The sequence below is a fragment of the Diaphorina citri genome, unplaced genomic scaffold, assembly GCF_000475195.1.
Source record: "Diaphorina citri unplaced genomic scaffold, Diaci psyllid genome assembly version 1.1 scaffold214, whole genome shotgun sequence".
In the NCBI taxonomy this organism is placed as follows: Eukaryota; Metazoa; Arthropoda; class Insecta; order Hemiptera; family Psyllidae; genus Diaphorina; species Diaphorina citri.
In genome coordinates this window covers 197,060-215,584 of record NW_007377651.1, presented here as the reverse complement: position 1 = coordinate 215,584, position 18,525 = coordinate 197,060, and the positions used below count along the sequence as shown (strand labels likewise).

At 41.2% G+C, this 18,525-nt stretch overlaps 1 protein-coding gene across 1 annotated transcript; it reads left to right on the top strand.

Moving 5' to 3' along the window:
- Positions 1 to 8,924: 8,924 nt before the first annotated feature.
- LOC103506103 (uncharacterized protein CG7065) lies at positions 8,925 to 18,442 on the top strand. The gene is made up of 10 exons (XM_008470483.2): positions 8,925 to 9,053; positions 12,301 to 12,515; positions 13,207 to 13,289; positions 13,754 to 13,888; positions 13,945 to 14,008; positions 14,904 to 15,053; positions 15,521 to 15,676; positions 16,503 to 16,675; positions 16,996 to 17,219; positions 17,423 to 18,442. The coding sequence occupies exons 1-10, from the start codon at positions 8,925 to 8,927 to the stop codon at positions 18,440 to 18,442; spliced, it is 2,349 nt and encodes a 782-aa protein (XP_008468705.2).
- Positions 18,443 to 18,525: the final 83 nt, after the last annotated feature.

Below are 18,525 nucleotides of genomic sequence, written 5' to 3'. Positions count from 1 at the left end.
AGAGCTACCATTGAGTGTAGTGTAAACCATCCATAGATGCTGTCACCAAAGGCAGGGAAAGTTTGATCAACCGCAAAGCAATATATGTCACTGAAGGGTGAACTTCGATCTCAATCGATAAAAGCAATCTGCAGTCAGTTCATCAGAAGCCCGGCACAAATGTCAAAGGCAGGGAAAGTTTGATCAATCGCAAAGCAATATATGTCACTGAAGGGTGAACTTCGATCTCAATCGATAAAAGCAATCTGCAGACAGTTCATCAGAAGCCCGGCACAAACGCTGCAAAATGTCTCCCAATTTGGTCATCTTGGTTTTGCGAAATTTCAAGTCTAAGCAAGTGAAATTTTTCGCAAATATCCCCTACACAGCTACACGCGCATCAACGATCTGTCGAAAGATCAGGTTAAGAGACCAAGCTAGGAGCCTTGTCTAGCATATCAACCGGGCTTAAAATTTCACACCTTGAAAGTCCAATTTATGATCTACATTCCACGACCATAACCATTGAATTCTGCCAAAGTCAAATGAGAATATCTATATCTGCCAAAAAACCAAATATTTCTGCCAAAATCGGAGCCAAAATTCCTACGTGTGCCACTGGCGATGGCGTCAAGTGAAATATTTCACTGGCAGTCTTACAGACAGGATGTCACGTCACGTGACCAGTGACTACGGGAGGGTCCGGGTTCGAAACCGGTTCATTAATGGCCAACCAGGAGCCTAATTACTATTCGCCATTTTTGGTCTTTTTTTTGGCTCCTTTTTAGGAAAGTCTGGCTGGTCCGGAACTGAATTTGTTGAATTGAAGGAAGAATATTTCATGAAGGAAGAATAATTCATTGAACCATTGATATTGGATACCAAGAGCAAGAAAGTGAATAATATTTAGTTGGTAAATTAGAATTATTTTTAAAAGAACCATAAGGTACTAAAAAATGGTATAAGTAATATCAGTTTATGGAGTGCTACGGTCTTTACTGTCCGCACGCTTAATAAAGTTATTAAGTGCGAAGCTGTCCTATAAACCTTGACTTATCAGAGAGAATATCTATATCTGCCAAAAAACCAAATATTTCTGCCAAAATCGGAGCCAAAATTCCTACGTGTGCCACTGGCGATGGCGTCAAGTCATATTTCACTGGCAGTCTTACAGACAGGATGTCACGTCACGTGACCACGGGAGGGTCCGAGTTAGAAACCGGTTCATTAATGGCCAACCAGGAGCCTAATTACTATTCGCCGTTTTTGGTCTTGTTTTTTGGCTCTTTTTTAGGAAAGTCTGGCTGGTCCGGAACTGAATTTGTTGAATTGAAGGAAGAATAATTCATTGAACCATTGATATTGGATACCAAGAACAAGAAACTGAATAATATTTAGTTGGTAAATTAGAATTATTTTTAAAAGAACCATAAGGTAATAAAAAATGGTATAATATCAGTTTATGTCAATATCACTACCGACGAACACCTTAGCAGTTTAGGATACAATCTGCCCTGGGCGTGAATCGAACCCGCGACCTACCGCTTATAACTAACAAAGCAGACGCGCTGCGGCGGCGCTAACCACCTAGCTGACTAGGCTGGCTAAAGTTACTGTCCGTTACGTGATCGGGGCCGGCACGTCTGAGGTTTATCATCACTGGCCAGCCTAGTTAGCTTAGTTGGTAGTGCGTCTGATGCCTTGTAAGCGCTAGGCCGCGGGTTATTCCAGAACGTCTGTATTGGTATTGTGTTGATAACATGCAATCGCCCATATCATGATTGTTTCATAACTTGTTTGTTCATTACTAAATTAGGTCAGACTGTATATCAGAGAGGAAATTGCGAGAGGCAAGGGGAATGAAATGAAATTATGCTGATAATAATTATCAAGTTCGAACGTTCGACGAGGAACAGAGGACGACGAGGCAGTATGGACGGTTTCAATCGATATCGATCGACCATCGTCGACTACGTGTGGACACACGTTAAAAACTTTCGACCTTCTCTTTACTTTGTTCTCTATATTTCAATGGGTTATTACGTTATTAGTTAATAAGTTATTATACTTATTATTAATGTTATTTACCACATCTAGATGACCTCCTCTGTTTTAATCCTGTACTAATCTCCTTTGGTCCGTCTCGCTTTTCCAGCTCACAGATGTGCTCGAATTGGAGAAACTCTATCTCTCCCGCACGTACAACCTCAGCGATGGCACCTACGGGTTTCTGTTCACCAAAACTGGCGGGTCCGCCAAATCCGAACCGTCGTATGAGTGTCACGCGTGCGATATCAAGTTGACGGGCCGCCAAGCGTTTCTGAACCATGTGAACGATTCCAAGCATGTGGACACGGTCGAGAAGAAAATCATCTCGAGGAAGGTCTCGAACCACGCCCTGGATTGTGAGTTGAACCGCTGTTTATAGCACTAGTAAAACCGTATTTTTTTTGATTTTTCCTCTCTGTGGCACTTTCGCCATTTTTCATCTTCAAAACCTGGCTGCCAAAGCATATTCCATGGTGTTCACCCACAGAAACCCATGTATTAAAATATCTCTCTTAACATAAGAGACAGAGACCTTTATTTATTGTACTTTTTTCATCAAAATGTTACAAAATTTCACTCAGAGGTCCTCTTTCAGTTAAAAAAAAAAACATGAGTGGCCCGTGGCAGCAAGTGTGGACGTCCAAAGGAATCTCCTTGGTGAAATAAAAAAAAAGTACTTACGATAGTAAAATACAGCTTTTCTGTACTAATCTTGGAATCATATTTCACCTTTCAGTGAATGCAAAGGACTCAGCCACGTATGTTTTACCAGGGGAGCCAGTACCTCCAGGCATGGAAGGTATTGTCGCCCCCTTGTGAAGGAAAATAAAATTCGAGAACCCGAACAGGGGCCCATTTGTTGAGTGAGCCCCAATGCCCATTTGTTGAAGTTGGTCTCGAGACCCATTGGTGGACTTGGCCCCGAGCCCCGTAAGTGCGGGGCCACAACGGCGACCACAGACCATTGACCCTCGCCGAGACCACAGACCATTGCAGAAAGAATACTCAGCTCAATTTCTTGACTTCCAGCAAAGGACGGTACTATGGTCCAGGCTCCGTTGAGAACGCTTCTATTCATTAGCATAGTTTACTTTCTCTTGGTTCGGTACTTACTAGGTGAGGGTGCGATGGTTGGTTCTCCGATGTGGACGCCTACTAATTCTACTAAAGCTGTATACAGCCCTGATTAGGGGCCCGTGTTATCTACATACATTCTCAGAAATTTTGCTATCAAGCAGGTTAGGGTTCGGTTGTTTGCTATCAAGAAGGGTTCGCTAGCTACGTTGCAAATACGAGTGAATTAGCTGATAAGGGATCCTAAACAAATACGAGATGGGTTAGAAAAGAAAACAAACCTTTTTCCATCAACAATGGTGGCGGATCAGTACGTTTAGAGCTTTAAAGAGTTTAAACAAAACGGAAAGTAGGTAATGACGGACGAGTGGTAATTTGGGAAGTTTTACACATATTTGAAGCCAGCGTAGCGGCGCGGCGCACTGAGCCGGTGGGGCGATAGCACGTTGAATACACTAGTTCTCGACAAATCACTGAAGTTAAGAAACGTTGCTCGTGGTTAGTATCCGGATGGGCGACCATCTGGGTAATCGCGTTCTGCTGGCTTCTCGCGGCCCTACTGACCCCAGTCAGACTGAGTGAGGTTGGTTAGAGGCGTCCTTTTACACTGGCAAGCCTCTGGCCTCTGGTCACCGCAATCCCTACCCATTTGTCTTCACGAGGCTGAGATTAACCCAAACCCCAAGCCTATGGCTGATTAAACATAGCTTGACGCCGAATGGAGGGTAAAGCCCCCGTCATGCGTCACCAAAGACCTTAGCAGTTAAACAGTGACGTCAAACCTCTATCAAACAAGCAAGCAAGCAAACGAACAAACAAATCATAAAATTCACAAACAAAGAAACATTTTAGAGAGCTAACGAGGTTGCCATGATGGAAGCTTTACCACAACTCTGGTTTAGAGATTAATCCCTCTGACGTTTTTCTCGCCACAAAACTTTGAATAACTCCATCAGATTTCGACACACGCCATCCTGAGTTCCTGACATGGGGAAGGAAAAGTTGAAAAGTGGGGCAGTTCGAAATTAGGAAGTTTGGAAAATACACACCGGTAATTTGAATCGGGAGAGGATAGAATGAACAAGCAAAACAAATATCATACCAAGCAAACAAAAGTTTTGTAACTAGATGCATCCTTCTTTTTCTTCTTCTTCCTCTTCTTCTTTTTCATCAAATCAAAAATATATTTATAGTTTTAATTATTTTTATTTTGTTCATAATCTTAATAAAAGATGGCGGATTGGGACAAGGGAAGGACAATATATAAGGTATCATAAAATTAAGCCTCCATAAGTTCTATCACTTGATAAATTATCTTCCACGGTAGATAAAACAGGGATTAAGTCTTAGATCACATTGTGTGCCCAAGTGTGACGTTTATAAGAGGCTTGATAGAGGGAACTGTAAACAACGGAGGTCTTATCGTCCCGAAATCGATAAATCGAAAGGGCATTGTAGGTACCGATGTAGGTATGTGGTAATAATCCGACAACATTTTTGAAATGTTGAATGTCCTGGTCGGATGCCTTGACTTGACCAAATCTTGAATCCCCTGAGAAATATTTGTAAAATTCCAGTGAAATCCTGTGAGGCTATTGGGATTGGAGAGGCGCGGCGTGAGAACATTTTATTTTTTGCTGTCAAAAAATGTCAGAAAAAAATTCCAAGAATCAGATAATTCTATCAAAAGGACCATCAGCATTCCGATTATTCGAATCATCTCCAAACCTCCCAAATTATCGAAGCCATAAATCCATTTAAGGACAAAAGTACCCAACTGAAATCGAGACAGACTCTCAAGGAATGAGTTATCAACAATGGTGGCGGATCAGTACGTTTAGAGCTTTAAAGAGTTTAAACAAAACGGAAAGTAGGTAATGACGGACGAGTGGTAATTTTGGAAGTTTTACACATATTTGAAGCCAGCGTAGCGGCGCGGCGCACTGAGCCGGTGGGGCGACAGCACGTTGAATACACTAGTTCTCGACAAATCACTGAAGTTAAGAAACGTTGCTCGTGGTTAGTATCTGGATGGGCGACCATCTGGGCAATCGCGTTCTGCTGGCTTTTCGCGGCCCTACTGACCCCAGTCAGACTGAGTGGGGTTGGTTAGAGGCCTCCTTTTGCACTGGTAAGCCTCTGGTCACCGCAATCCCTACCCATTTGTCTTCACGAGGCTGAGGTTAACCCAAACCCCAAGCATAAGGCTGATTAAACATAGCTTGACGCCGAATGGAGGGTAAAGCCCCCGTCATGCGTCACCAAAGACCTTAGCAGTTAAACAGTGACGTCAAACCTCTATCAAACAAGCAAACGAACAAACAAACAAATCATAAAATTGAGAAACAAAGAAACATTTTAGAGAGCTAACGAGGTTGCCATGATGGAAGCTTCACCACAACTCTAGTTTAGAGATTAATCCCTCTGACGTTTTTCTCGCCACAAAACTTTGAATAATTCCATCGGATTTCGACACACGCCATCCTGACATGGGGAAGGAAAAGTTGAAAAGTGGGGAAGTGGGGAAGTTCGAAATTAGGAAGTTTGGAAAATACACACCGGTAATTTGAATCGGGAGAGGATAGAATGAACAAGCAAAACAAATATCATACCAAGCAAACAAAAGTTTTGTAACTTGATGAATCCTTCTTTTTCTTCTTCTTCCTCTTCTTCTTGAAGCTGAGAAGCTGAGAACCAACAGAAGAAGGAAACACCCTCACCCCCTAGAAGTTCCTGTAAGCTTAGGGGATGAGCTAACATTTGTGTTTATTATTGTTTGTTAATAAATATTCAATTCAATTCAATTCTTCCTCTTCTTCTTTTTATTCAAATCAAAAATATACGTATTTATAGTTTTAATTATTTTTATTTTGTTCATAATCTTAATAAAAGATGGCGGATTGGGACAAGGGAAGGACAATATAAGGTATCATAAAATTAAGCCTCCATAAGTTCTATCACTTGATAAATTAGCTTCCACGGTAGATAAAACAGGGGTTAAGTCTTAGATCACATTGTGTGCCCAAGTGTGACGTTTATAAGAGGCTTGATAGAGGGAACTGTAAACAACGAAGGTCTTATCGTCCCGAAATCGATAAATCAAAAGGGCATTGTAGGTACCGATGTAGGTATGTGGTAATAATCCGGCAACATTTTTGAAATGTTGAATGTCCTGGTCGAATGCCTTGACTTGACCAATTCTTGAATCCCCTGAGAAATATTTGTAAAATTCCAGTGAAATCCTGTGAGGCTATTGGGATTGGAGTGGCGCGGCGTGAGAACATTTTATTTTTTTCTGTCAAAAAATGTCAGAAAAAATTTCAAGAATCAGATAATTCTATCAAAATATCAAAAGGACCACCAGTATTCCGATTATTCGAATCATCTCCAAACCTCCTAAATTATCGAAGCCATAAATCCATTTAAGGACAAACCCAACTGAAATCGAGACAGACTCTCAAGGAATGTCATCATAATGACTACCAAAACGTGCATAATATGCAGACTTGAAGAGCTACCATTGAGTGTGGTGTAAACCATCCATAGACAGCCCTTATTTGCCCTCCTGGGATGAACAGAAAAAATTTAAAAAATAGAAATGTAAAAAGTGAACCAAGGTACGGCCATTCACCCTAAGTAACTCCTTCATCTGTTCAACTTCCTAATCTTCCTATACGCATAATTATGTGCAGATGGAGTTAGGATTTGCCTCTTTTACTCCGCTGAAGGTAATAGTTTTTGGTGTGTTTCCATTTCCACTCATTCGGCATTTGCCGATCGGCATGATCTGTTTCCAATTTCAATTTGTTTATATCGAAGCAGATTATGCCGAGTGAGTGGAAACGCACTAAGTATTATAGCTCACTGACTGACTCACTCACTCTTTCACCTCTCTAGTCGCCAGAGAAATCAATTTTGTCCGAATGTAGGCCACGTACTGTCACGGCAAATGAGGAGACAAAAGAAAATATATAATGGTAGGTAAATAAAGAAAATTGGCCAACGGCAATGGGACAACAAATGCGCCAACAGCGGTGAATAATGACAAACTAATTATTTTCATAGAGCAGTGTTGCAGTTTTGATTATGTCAAGACCAGTGGCGTACAGTTTGGTTCTCAAAAGGGGAAGCTGTATATAATCCGATACACTGTGTGCCGATCTGCTGGTGGTCTTAGAATCCAGGTTGAATGATTGAAGGGTTTGACGACCTAAAAGTCCTTTTTGTGTTAAACCACTCAATCATTTATGTCCGATCTTACCTCAAAGCGTTTACAGTTAATCCAGTGTTCAAGAAAGCCAGCCTAGTTAGCTTAGTTGGTAGTGCGTCTGCCTTGTAAGCCCTAGGCCGCGGGTTCGATTCCCGCCCGGGGCGGATTTTATCCTGATGGGATAATGTTCGTTCTCGGAACGGCTGGCTTTCTCCTATCCTGTCTTCCTTCTCTCTTCGATTTCGGGACGATAAGACCATAGCTGTTACAGTTCCTTCTGTCAAAACTCTTTAAAAAAATTAACATTCTATAACTAGTACCTAACTACTAACGACGCGAGAACGGGTCTTGGCGTTCCAAGAACCACACGGCCGGAATACTCGTCAACAATGAGGAGACACATAGGCGAAGCAACGTTGACTTGGGGTGACGAGTCTGACGAGTGACAACCGGTGACGTTAATCAGTTTTATCGCCTTATCAGAGGTGATATCTCTATCATAAAAACAATATCAAGAAAGCAATATCTGAAACGATCATAAATAAGGCTCATTTACTTCCAATCGTGTTAATGGATTTTAACTTCTACTTCTAACAACTATGTAGATACTTCTAACAACAATGAACTTTTTTTTACAGAATTACTCCGGCAGCACCGAAGCATTACTTCAGAAAATAACAATGTACATAAAGTACATACAATCTGCTAATAACGTCTTCCAAGTTTGCTATCAAGACGTTTAGCGCCGATATTTATGATGCAAATGTCACCATTAACTACCGTGTTTATGGGCTGTAACACCTACACATCAACGATGAAAGGGCCTAGAGGTTAGATTTGTATAAGTTCAAGCCATCTTTTAGGGCCGATCGCCCCTAAGCCTGAAAGTGGGCTTTTTGTGTATGAATCACCTAAAGGTCGAGTACCATTGAGGGTGGCACAATTGGGACAGGTGGCCGGGGTATTACCCTAGATTCTTAGATGATTTGGATTCACATGGTCTCAAAAATGTAGAAGGGATCCCAATTGTGGTTAAACCACCAACCTTCTCAAACCACCAACCTCCAGATTCGAAGTCTGTCTATTTACTTCGCTATTTCGTTTGTGTTTGGAGGAAAAATAAAAGTAATACATACCGCAATTTGCATAATACGTGACAGTAGACAATACGTCCAATAAAATGGTTACGATTTGTAGGTCCACGTATCATTTATGAACGTTTGTAATCGGACTCGACACTAGCAGTAGAAGAAGAAGAAGATATAGACGAAGAAGCCGAAGGGCAGAGAGTTTTCGCAGCAAAATCCAAAATATCGATGAGTAGGATCTGAAATCCAAAACGAACGGTGGACCCAGATTTAGTTTTCGTTCTTGGACAAACAAAAATTTGTAACTAATCAGATTGCCGGAGAGCCCAAAAATGGCCGCGTGGGACTGTAGGCTACACAGATTTTGGATAGATTGATAAAATATTTAGAGAAAGGTTTAAAAGCAAACATTTCCAACCTGTCAATAGAGAAAGATAAAGAGTAGAAGAAGGATGTGAATAAATAATTATGAACTTTAGCATAAGAAGAAACCCTCAAAGATTCTAACAAAGACAAAACACCTGATGACGGTGATGGTCGTGAAAAACATTTTCATAGCTTCCAAGAACTTCAGCAAGACTACTGAACCGCGGGCGCTTCACGAAATGACCTATGTCCTTATGACTAGTGACCTCTGTAACCCTTCTATGGAGGTCTTCCAAAATTGATAGCATAAGAAGAAACCCTCAAAGATTCTAACAAAGACAAAACACCTGATGACGGTGATGGTCGTGAAAAACATTTTCATAGCTTCCAAATCCAAGAACTTCAGTAAAACTACTGAACCGCGGGCGTTTCACGAAATGACCTATGTCCTTATGACCAGAGACCTCTGTAACTCTTCTATGGAGGTCTTCCAAAATTGAGTGTCTGTGTTGGCCAACCTTGAAGACCTAGTGAAATATACGGCATTGTTGCCGTAGATAAAAGATAAGATGAGGTCTACAATAATGTCATGGTGACAAATAGAGAATACACGCAGTGCAATAGTCCTAAACTAAAATGGACGCGGCACACAAGAAATCAAGAAGAGACCGCCTTAACATAATAATGAAATAGAGAATAGACCCCATAATTACCATAGAAATTTGACAAATAGATAAGAGCTCTTTTCAGTGGTCTATATTCGGTCAAAGAGTCAGATCCTTAAATTCAATTCAATTCAATTAATATTTATTGTATTGATAAAACTCATTACATACAATTTACATAAGTAACTCCTTCATCTGTTCAACTTCCTAATCTTCCTATATGCATAATTATGTGCAGATGGAGTTAGGATTTGACTCATTTACTGAGCAGTAGAGCACTCCGCTGAAGGTAATAGTTATTGGTGTGTTTCCACTTATTCCTTATTCGGCATTTGCCGATCGGCGTGATCTGTTTCGAATTTCCATTTGTTTATATCGAAGCAGATTATGCCGAGTGAGTGGGAACGCACTAAGTATTATAACTCACTGACTGACTCACTCACTCTTTCACTTCTCTAGTCGCCAGAGAAATCAATTTTGTCCGAATGTAGGCCACGTACTGTTACGGCAAATGAGGAGACAAAAGAAAATAAATAAAGATAGGTAAATAAAGAAAATTGGCCAACGGCAATGGGACAACAAATGCGCCAACAGCGGTGAATAATGACAAACTAATTATTTTCATAGAGCAGTGTTGCAGTTTTGATTATGTCAAGACCAGTGGCGTACGGTTAGGTTTTCAAAAGGGGAAGCTATAATCCGATACACTGTATGCCGATCTGCTGGTGGTCTTAGAATCCAGGTTGAATGATTGAAGGGTTTGACGACCTAAAAGTCGTTTTTGTGTTAAACCACTCGATCATTTATGTCCGATCTTACCTTAAAGCGTTTACAGTTAATCCAAGGTTCAAGAAATACTGGCCTGTGGAAATCGAATAGGTGACGCCAAAGAAAACCTTTTTTCTAAAAACAGGTTTTACAGAGGGAACTGTAACTGCTATGGTCTTATCGTCCCGAAATCGAAGAGAGAAGGAAGACAGGATAGGAAAAAGCCAGCCGTTCCGAGAACGAACATTATCCCATCAGGATAAAATCCGCCCCGGGCGGAAATCGAACCCGCGCATACAAGGCAGACGCACTACCAACTAAGCTAACTAACTCAACCTTTGCTGTTTCTTTAGCAAGGAAATGTCAGGCTGGTATACTCCTTGTTTAACGTCCTCCAGTTAGTATTCTATTCTATAAAATGTTAGTTAAGCAATATACTGCCCTAGGTATTTCACGAAAAGTCCGCCACTGATCGAAGTTATTAATTTATAAATAGCGATTTTATAGCTTTAATAACAGTTATCAAGTTATAATTAGGTTCTTAGCTCGGCTACCTAATGACGAATACTAGTACCTAATAAAAGACTAGTATGTTTTGATACCCAACAGTTACCTAGATTGCTCATCATCCTCTATAAATGCAAAAAGCACGTACTTTTACGTCAGATAGCTTGTAAAAAAATCTTAAGTATCCCCAAAAATAGATTAACAACCCCACTTGAAATCGCAATGTCCAACTTCAATAATATGTACAACAACTTGGACATTAGCATGAATATAGGGGAAATCATAAAAAGATTAAAATGTAATATCTAGCTAGGTAGTCAGTACCTTGACTACATAGGTAATTTTAGTTATATTATAAGCTCCAAATTCACTTAATTGTATTTTACTGAATTGTATTGTAAACTATCCCATCTGGGATTTTTAATAAATAAATAAATAAATAAATTTTTTTCAAAACATTCCAAATCAAAACAAAAAGCCCTCAGGAGGTGCTGCCACCACAGTGGTGAAAATTGGTACTAATTATTTTTAAAAGCGGGATTTTGATTTAACCCAACAGAAATGTGTAACTCTTTTGAATGACAAGTATTGTACGAATGTGCACACGCCACCACAAGTAATATTACCGTCAAGGTAATCATGCCGATTTAGACTATGTTTTGTTGAGGTGGCCTTTGATGGGTAGGTTTTGGTTTTGCCTAGAATTCTCGAGACTTCATCTTTTTCTTTGTTTTTTTTATCTTTGCTGCTGGTTGCTCATAGCCTCCTCTGCACATTTACAATGGTTAACTATATCGTCAAGCCGGTCATCTGCATTTTCACTTTGGTTATGCAATCCAGGGGCATTATGTGGCGTTTACCCAGTTTTGAGTCCATAACTCCTAAACAGAAGGGTTTAGAACTTTTTATCATAGAATAAAACTTGTTTTAAACAATATTTACTACTCTTAATCATTCACTGGGACTCTTAAACTCATGAATTGGGCATTCCATTGAACACCAATATAAGTTTACAACCTATTCTGTGCAGTAAATATTGTATTCCATTAGGAAATATCTTGGTACCTACCTAATATACCTACTGTAAGTAATGTAAATATGTAGGTGCCAATTATTTATAGATTATACAATTATTGATTCAGTACTGTAGCTTAAGGACTATTAATATTCAATATCTATGCATCTATGAAATAAATCTAATACCTACTTCTTTGAACCGGGATTTACTTAACAAAACAGTTGCTCTATGCTGTGACACTACATCTAGTAGGTAACTTGGGTAGGTTAAAAGGCGCTGCTGTACTAATAGAACAAATGATAGATAAAGACTTGCTATATCTTCCATGTATAGACATCACATTTTGGAGCTGGTATTACGGGCAGCTTTTGAAATTTTTCAAAAAGTTCAATTTTTTATTTGCCGTTCTTTTGAAAAAGTTCAAAGTTACACTCAGTCTCGTAAGGATAGTCAGAGACTACCGACCAATGACAATCTGTAATCCTTTCAGCCTAGCTGGTGTTGGGTTACAAGTTACAAGTATTTATTTCTTTATATGTATTAAACTAAGTACTTTTATTTCGTGTTGGGTTTCAGCGCCGGTATTTTCCCAAAGTGTTCATGCCTATAGACAAGTTCCCCAAGGCAATCGAGAACAAGGAAGGAGTCAACAGTATTGTGAGGCGGATCGGCATGAAGATCGAGAAGAAATACGGACGAATGAAACCACGGGCCGTGTCCAATGCTCAGCTGGCCAATCATGCGGGGAAACTGGCCGTCATTAGTGAAATCAATAGTGGACCTCACTTTGGGTAAGTTGGAAATTTATACGGTTCGTAGATCCGTATAAGGTTAACCCATCCTTTAGGGCTGTTTGCCTGTATATGTATTGTGAGGCGGATCGGCATGAAGATCGAGAAGAAATACGGACGAATGAAACCACGGGCCGTGTCCAATGCTCAGCTGGCCAATCATGCGGGGAAACTGGCCGTCATTAGTGAAATCAATAGTGGACTCTATATAATGCCTTGGAGTGGGCTTTTCGGTTCGTAGATCCGTATAAGGTTAACCCATCCTTTAGGGCTGTTTGCCTCTATATAATGCCTTGGAGTGGGCTTTTCGGTTCGTAGATCCGTATAAGGTTAACTCATCCTTTAGGGCTGTTTGCCTCTATATAATGCCTTGGAGTGGGCTTTTCGGTTCGTAGATCCGTATAAGGTTAACCCATCCTTTAGGGCTGTTTGCCTGTATATAATGCCTTGGAGTGGGCTTTTCGCTGAGAGAGGGCTTTTCCTGTATGGAGTCAAGCTGTTTCCTAACTAAGCTCGAAGATCCGAGCGATCTTCAATAACTTTTTCGTTAGGTGTTGTCCATGGATGTCTTGCAGAGGATTAAATGGTATCAGTGTCGAAAGTATTCCTGAGTTTAGTTCGTATTTTGATTTTGATAAAAAAAAAACATCATTTCTGTTTCTTTATATTTTGTATATATTTTGTGTTTCAGAGAGCAACCAGAGGATGTTGAAGAATGGAAGAAGTTCATCAACTTCAAGTATGTGCTCAGACCCGAGCAGTTAGCTCTTGATTGTAAGTACACACTCTGTCTCATAAGTTTCTTTCAACATGTTAAAATGGTTAAACGCATAAAAATAGGTACTTGAAAAAATAAACCTTTGTCGAAAGAGGTTTTGATAGAGGACATTGTTACGACTGATGTCTTATCGTCCCGAAAACGAAGAGGTAAGGAAGACAGGATAAGAAAAAGCCAGCCGTTCCGAGAACGAACATTACCCCATCAGGATAAAATCCGCCCCGGGCGGGAATCGAACCCGCGGCCTAGCGCTTACAAGGCAGACGCACTACCAACTAAGCTAACTAGGCTGGCAATTGATTTGGTTTATAGCAGCCGTTTTATTGATAGTTTACTGTTTACCGGCCCTATTATTACTAGTTAATGCACAATTTTATCAATACTTGTTTTTATGGAAAGTAAAATAGTCTGTAGTCTGTAGGTATTAATGCTCTAATAATAATGTATTTTCTTCTCTCAGATCCCCCCTCCCCTCCCCCACCCAGACGAAAGAAGAGGGAGGTGACACCCCCCTCGCTGTACGCAGGCAAGAAACCAACCGGTCGACTATACAGGCGAAATTCACCGGACATTTTGATTGACAAGGAAGTCGGAGGTGAGTGCTCAATTTTTGAACTTATAGGTGTATTTTGCTTTTGGAAACTGAAATAGCGCATGCACTAAACCCTAGGACCAATCTGAGTGATGCAGTGGTTATCGGACTTTGGATCTGGAGGTAGGTGGTTCTTGTCCAAGTCAAAATCATAAAATTTATCTCGCACGTACCGACCATGGGCTGAAAACCACTTTTTGGAATCAGGGGAATCCAAAACATATTTCCAGTCATTTCCCGATTTTGAAAATTTGGACCAAATGCAATACTTTCATTACTAGTATAGCTTCAATATAGGTAGGTACTTCAGTAATAAAAATCTGGTGTGAACATCACACGACTTTCCTTATCCTTTTGAATGGAGCTTATTTGGGGTGTTCTGTTGTAAACATTTACAATATCTCTAACCGTTTAGTCAGTATAGCTGAAAACCGCCAAAAAGCGGTCGAAACCCGCCAAAAAGCGTCAAAATACCGCTAACCGCAGCACCTATTTTAAAACGAGTACAAATTTTTGTCGATGGTGGGATTTGAACCCGGGACCTTCTGCATGGCAAGCAAGCGCGTTACCACTGGACCAACCGTTTTATTTCATTCAATAGAGGATATGCAATTGGGTAAAAATCAAAGGGTCTATTCCTACGTAAAACGTTTTGTAGAATCCAAATCTGAAGTTAATTGGGTAAAAATCAAAGGGTCTATTCCTACGTAAAACGTTTTGTAGAATCCAAATCTGAAGTTAAAACTCCGAAATCAATCAATCGATAATCTTTCCACCATAGGAAGGATCGATGTACGAAGCCTCTCCACCAACTTCGATCCTTGTATCTCCGCTCCCTCTCGATATCGTTCCAATTTCTTTGTTTTCTTTGAATATCAGCTCTGATGACATCACTATATCGATACCTCGGTCTTCCTCTTGGTCTCAAAACTCCGAAAATGTGTCTTTCAAAAAGGATCCTTGTATCTCCGCTCCCTCTCGATATCGTTCCAATTTCTTTGTTTTCTTTGAATATCAGCTCTGATGACATCACTATATCGATATCTCGGTCTTCCTCTTGGTCTCAAAACTCCGAAAATTTCAAAAAATCCCAAGACCGCATTAGAAGATCCAGGAGTCATGAGAGGAGACCAGGCATGGGCAGATCTAGATCTCGCTCTAGAGACAGGTAAGCATCCCCCACCCAGGGGTGGTTCTAGAGGTATACCACCCCGGTCCCAAGACCGCACTAGAAGATCTAGGAGTCATGAGAGGAGACCAGGCATGGGCAGATCTAGATCTCGCTCTAGAGACAGGTAAGCATTCGCCCCGGGCGGGAATTGAACCTAACAATCCACACAAATAATATGTATGTATGTTGCAAATGTCGGGATCTTTGACCATTAGGCCATTTTTCCTCTCGCATCCCAATATTTCCCTACGATGTCATTGCTGGCTTCCAAGGCAGGACAGAAGTTTAGGTGTGAGGAGTTCATAGGGACATTTAGCCAGCTGGTTCTATGCCTTCCTCTGCCTCGTTTTCCTGTGATCTTCTCAAATAAACCCACATATTTGTGTTTATTTTCTGTTCGTTTGCATGTCCTTCGTGTGATCATTTCATACCTAAACCTAATCAATTTCTATTTCGTTTCCCAGGGCAAGCAGAGGTTCAGATCGGGACAGAAGACTGCCACCCAGACTACGCAGTCCCCCCGGTAGACAGCTGCCCTATCCACATCGTGAGAGAAGAGCAGAGGAACCTCCCAGGAGACCGCCCCGAGCATCGCCCGAGCGTTCTTATGAAGATGTTAGGTGAGAAACATTGATGAGATTTCTGGTTCTGGGTCTCTAATAGCATTAGTCTCCTTTTTACTTTCTATCACTGTACTTAAAGGGATTTATTCCAAAAGAACATTTTATTGTTTATGTGGTTTATAATAAACTTCAATATTATTATTATTATTATTATTATTATTACTAAAGTAATGAGAAATTATTGCAATCGGGTTCAAATTTTCAAAATTGGAAATGGGTGGAAATATCCGTTTTAGGGTCCCCTTATTAAGAAAAGAAAAAAAAAAAAAATAATAATAGAAGAAGAAGGGATTTTGTACCATGGTCTCTACGTGTGTAATACAGGTTTAAATGGGAAAAGTTGGTATATCAATATATCATACTAAATCTCTTCAGAACGGTTTGCCGCAGAGCGATGAAATTTGGTATGCTATCCCGGTATGGTCCAAGGACTGTAACAATTTGGTCACTCATCCAGGTATTAACCAAAATCAATGTTGCTTTGAACTTTCGAAAAAAAAGTGACAAAAATGCGCCTTGTGATTAGAAAGGTTTGTGTTCTATCCCATTAGGAAGGTTTGTGTTCTATCCCATTCGAATTATCGAAGGGACCGCTTTGCCGTAGAGCGATGAAATTTGGTATGCTATCCCGGTATGGTCCAAGGACGCGACTGTAACAATTTGGTCACTCATCCAGGTATCAACCAAAATCAATGTTGCTTTGAACTTTCGAAAAAGAAAAGTGACAAAAATGCGCCTTGTGATTAGGAAGGTTTGTGTTCTATCCCATTCGAATTATCGAAGGGACCTCCCTTTGACATTAGACTTATTCCTATGTTTTCAGGCGCAAGCGAGAAAAGTACAAGCTGGACGAGTTCAAAGAGGAGTTAGCGCGGATTGAAATAGAACTCCTGGATAAGTTGAAATATCACGAGAAGAATCCAGAGAAACATCCCCTCTACCCTGAAGAATGGAAACTGTTCTGGAACCGACGCTACAAGGAGTTACAAGCGGAAGGTAAACACTTTGAAAAAAAAAATGTACAGCAGAACCTCGATTATTTCAACTATTTTTGACTGGGGGTAGTTGAAATGATTGAGGTTGAAGATCAGTCTTACATGTTGCCAGGAAAAAAAAATATGGAAACAATACTTTTTAATTCAAGCTACTTCCGTGGCGGAGTGTGTTCTGAAAAAGCTCTACTTTACCACAAATAATGAAATATTTAATGAATAAATGGCAGAAGTTTTATTTATTTCTTGAATTTTCTAATCTCACCATTCCCGCACCATCTTCACATGATAATAATTCGTGATTTGATGTTTGATTTTGTTTAGGTAAAGATCCCAACGCACACGATTTCAAGCCCGAGTGGATTGACTTCTGGGATAAACGCATGAAGGAGTTACACGATAGCGAGCTCCTAGAGAAGAAGAAAGAACTGAAAGATCGACTGAACATTACCAGTGAGTCATTGAGGAGTAGGTCGCCTAGTAAATCCTCAGTGTCTGATTTGAAGAATACATGGCATCATTTGACCGGAACGGAGATCAGCCATCGTTCAAGCCCGAGTGGATTGACTTCTGGGATAAACGCATGAAGGAGTTACACGATAGCGAGCTCCTAGAGAAGAAGAAAGAACTGAAAGACCGGCTAAACATTACCAGTGAGTCATTGAGGAGTAGGTCGCCAAGTAAATCCTCCTCAGTGTCTGATTTGAAGAATACATGGCATCATTTGACCGGAACGGAGATCAGCCATCGCCGTTCTAGGAGCAGATCCCCTGTACCGTCCAGACGTGAGAGTTCCCGACGCTCTACCTCACCTAGGAGAGAGAGGGAGATATCACCTCGCCGCGAGCGAGAGAGGGATAGAGATCTATCACCTCGCCGTGAGAGGGAGAGAGAAATTTCGCCTCGTCGGGAGAGGGAGAGAGATAGAGACAGGGATCACGAGGAGTACATTGACCCGCACTATATGCCTCATATGTTGATCCCCCCACATGGGCTCCCTTACCCACCCCGCTATCCAGGACCCCCCCTGATCTACCCCGGGGTACGCCCTCGGTTCATGCCCCGTATGCCCCTCCCACCCGGCTACCTACCCCCTGGCATGCCTCGCCTCCCACCCTCCGGTAAGGTCTACACGGATGCCCCCCTGAACATCATCACAGTGCTGAGAACATTGACTGTTCTGGAGAATCAGCTGGGCTCCTTGGGACCCAAGTGTGTGGATCTCCTCTCCCAAGCCTTGGCGATGGAGAAGAACAAACCCACCTCCTCTGTGTTACTTATGCATGAGGAGAACTGTGTGATGTTTGAGACGATAAAGGAGAAGCTACGCGGTCAAATGATGACGGGGGTTATAGAGCGACATATGGTGAATGCAACACGACACGCTATCAAGTCAGTGGAAGCGTTGCTATTCCACGCACCCAAGATAGAGAAACCCAAGGAGGAAGAAACCCGTGTTCCCGTGCCTGATGGTATAGACAAGGAAGCGATAGCCAAGCAGATAGCAGCCGCCCTGGTAGCACAGGGCAGACCGGATGTGAGCAATGAAGAGCTAGAGGTACTCATTGATGCTGTCATTCAGATGGCCAAGGCGCAGGCAGAGTCTACAGGCAAGGAATTTAACACGAAGAATATCCTGTCTCAACTACAAGGAGAAGGGTCTCAGGACACTGAACAGCCGAAAACTGAGAAGCCCAAACCTACTCAGAGTACATCGTCCAAAAGTAAACCCCAATCCTCTACAAGCGGGCTAGATCTCTCGACTTCATAGGATTCAAATGGTTGGATGAACCCACAGCTAGCCCTTGGTGTTCTATCCACATCTTTCAAATTCTCCCTATCAAAGGAATCAAA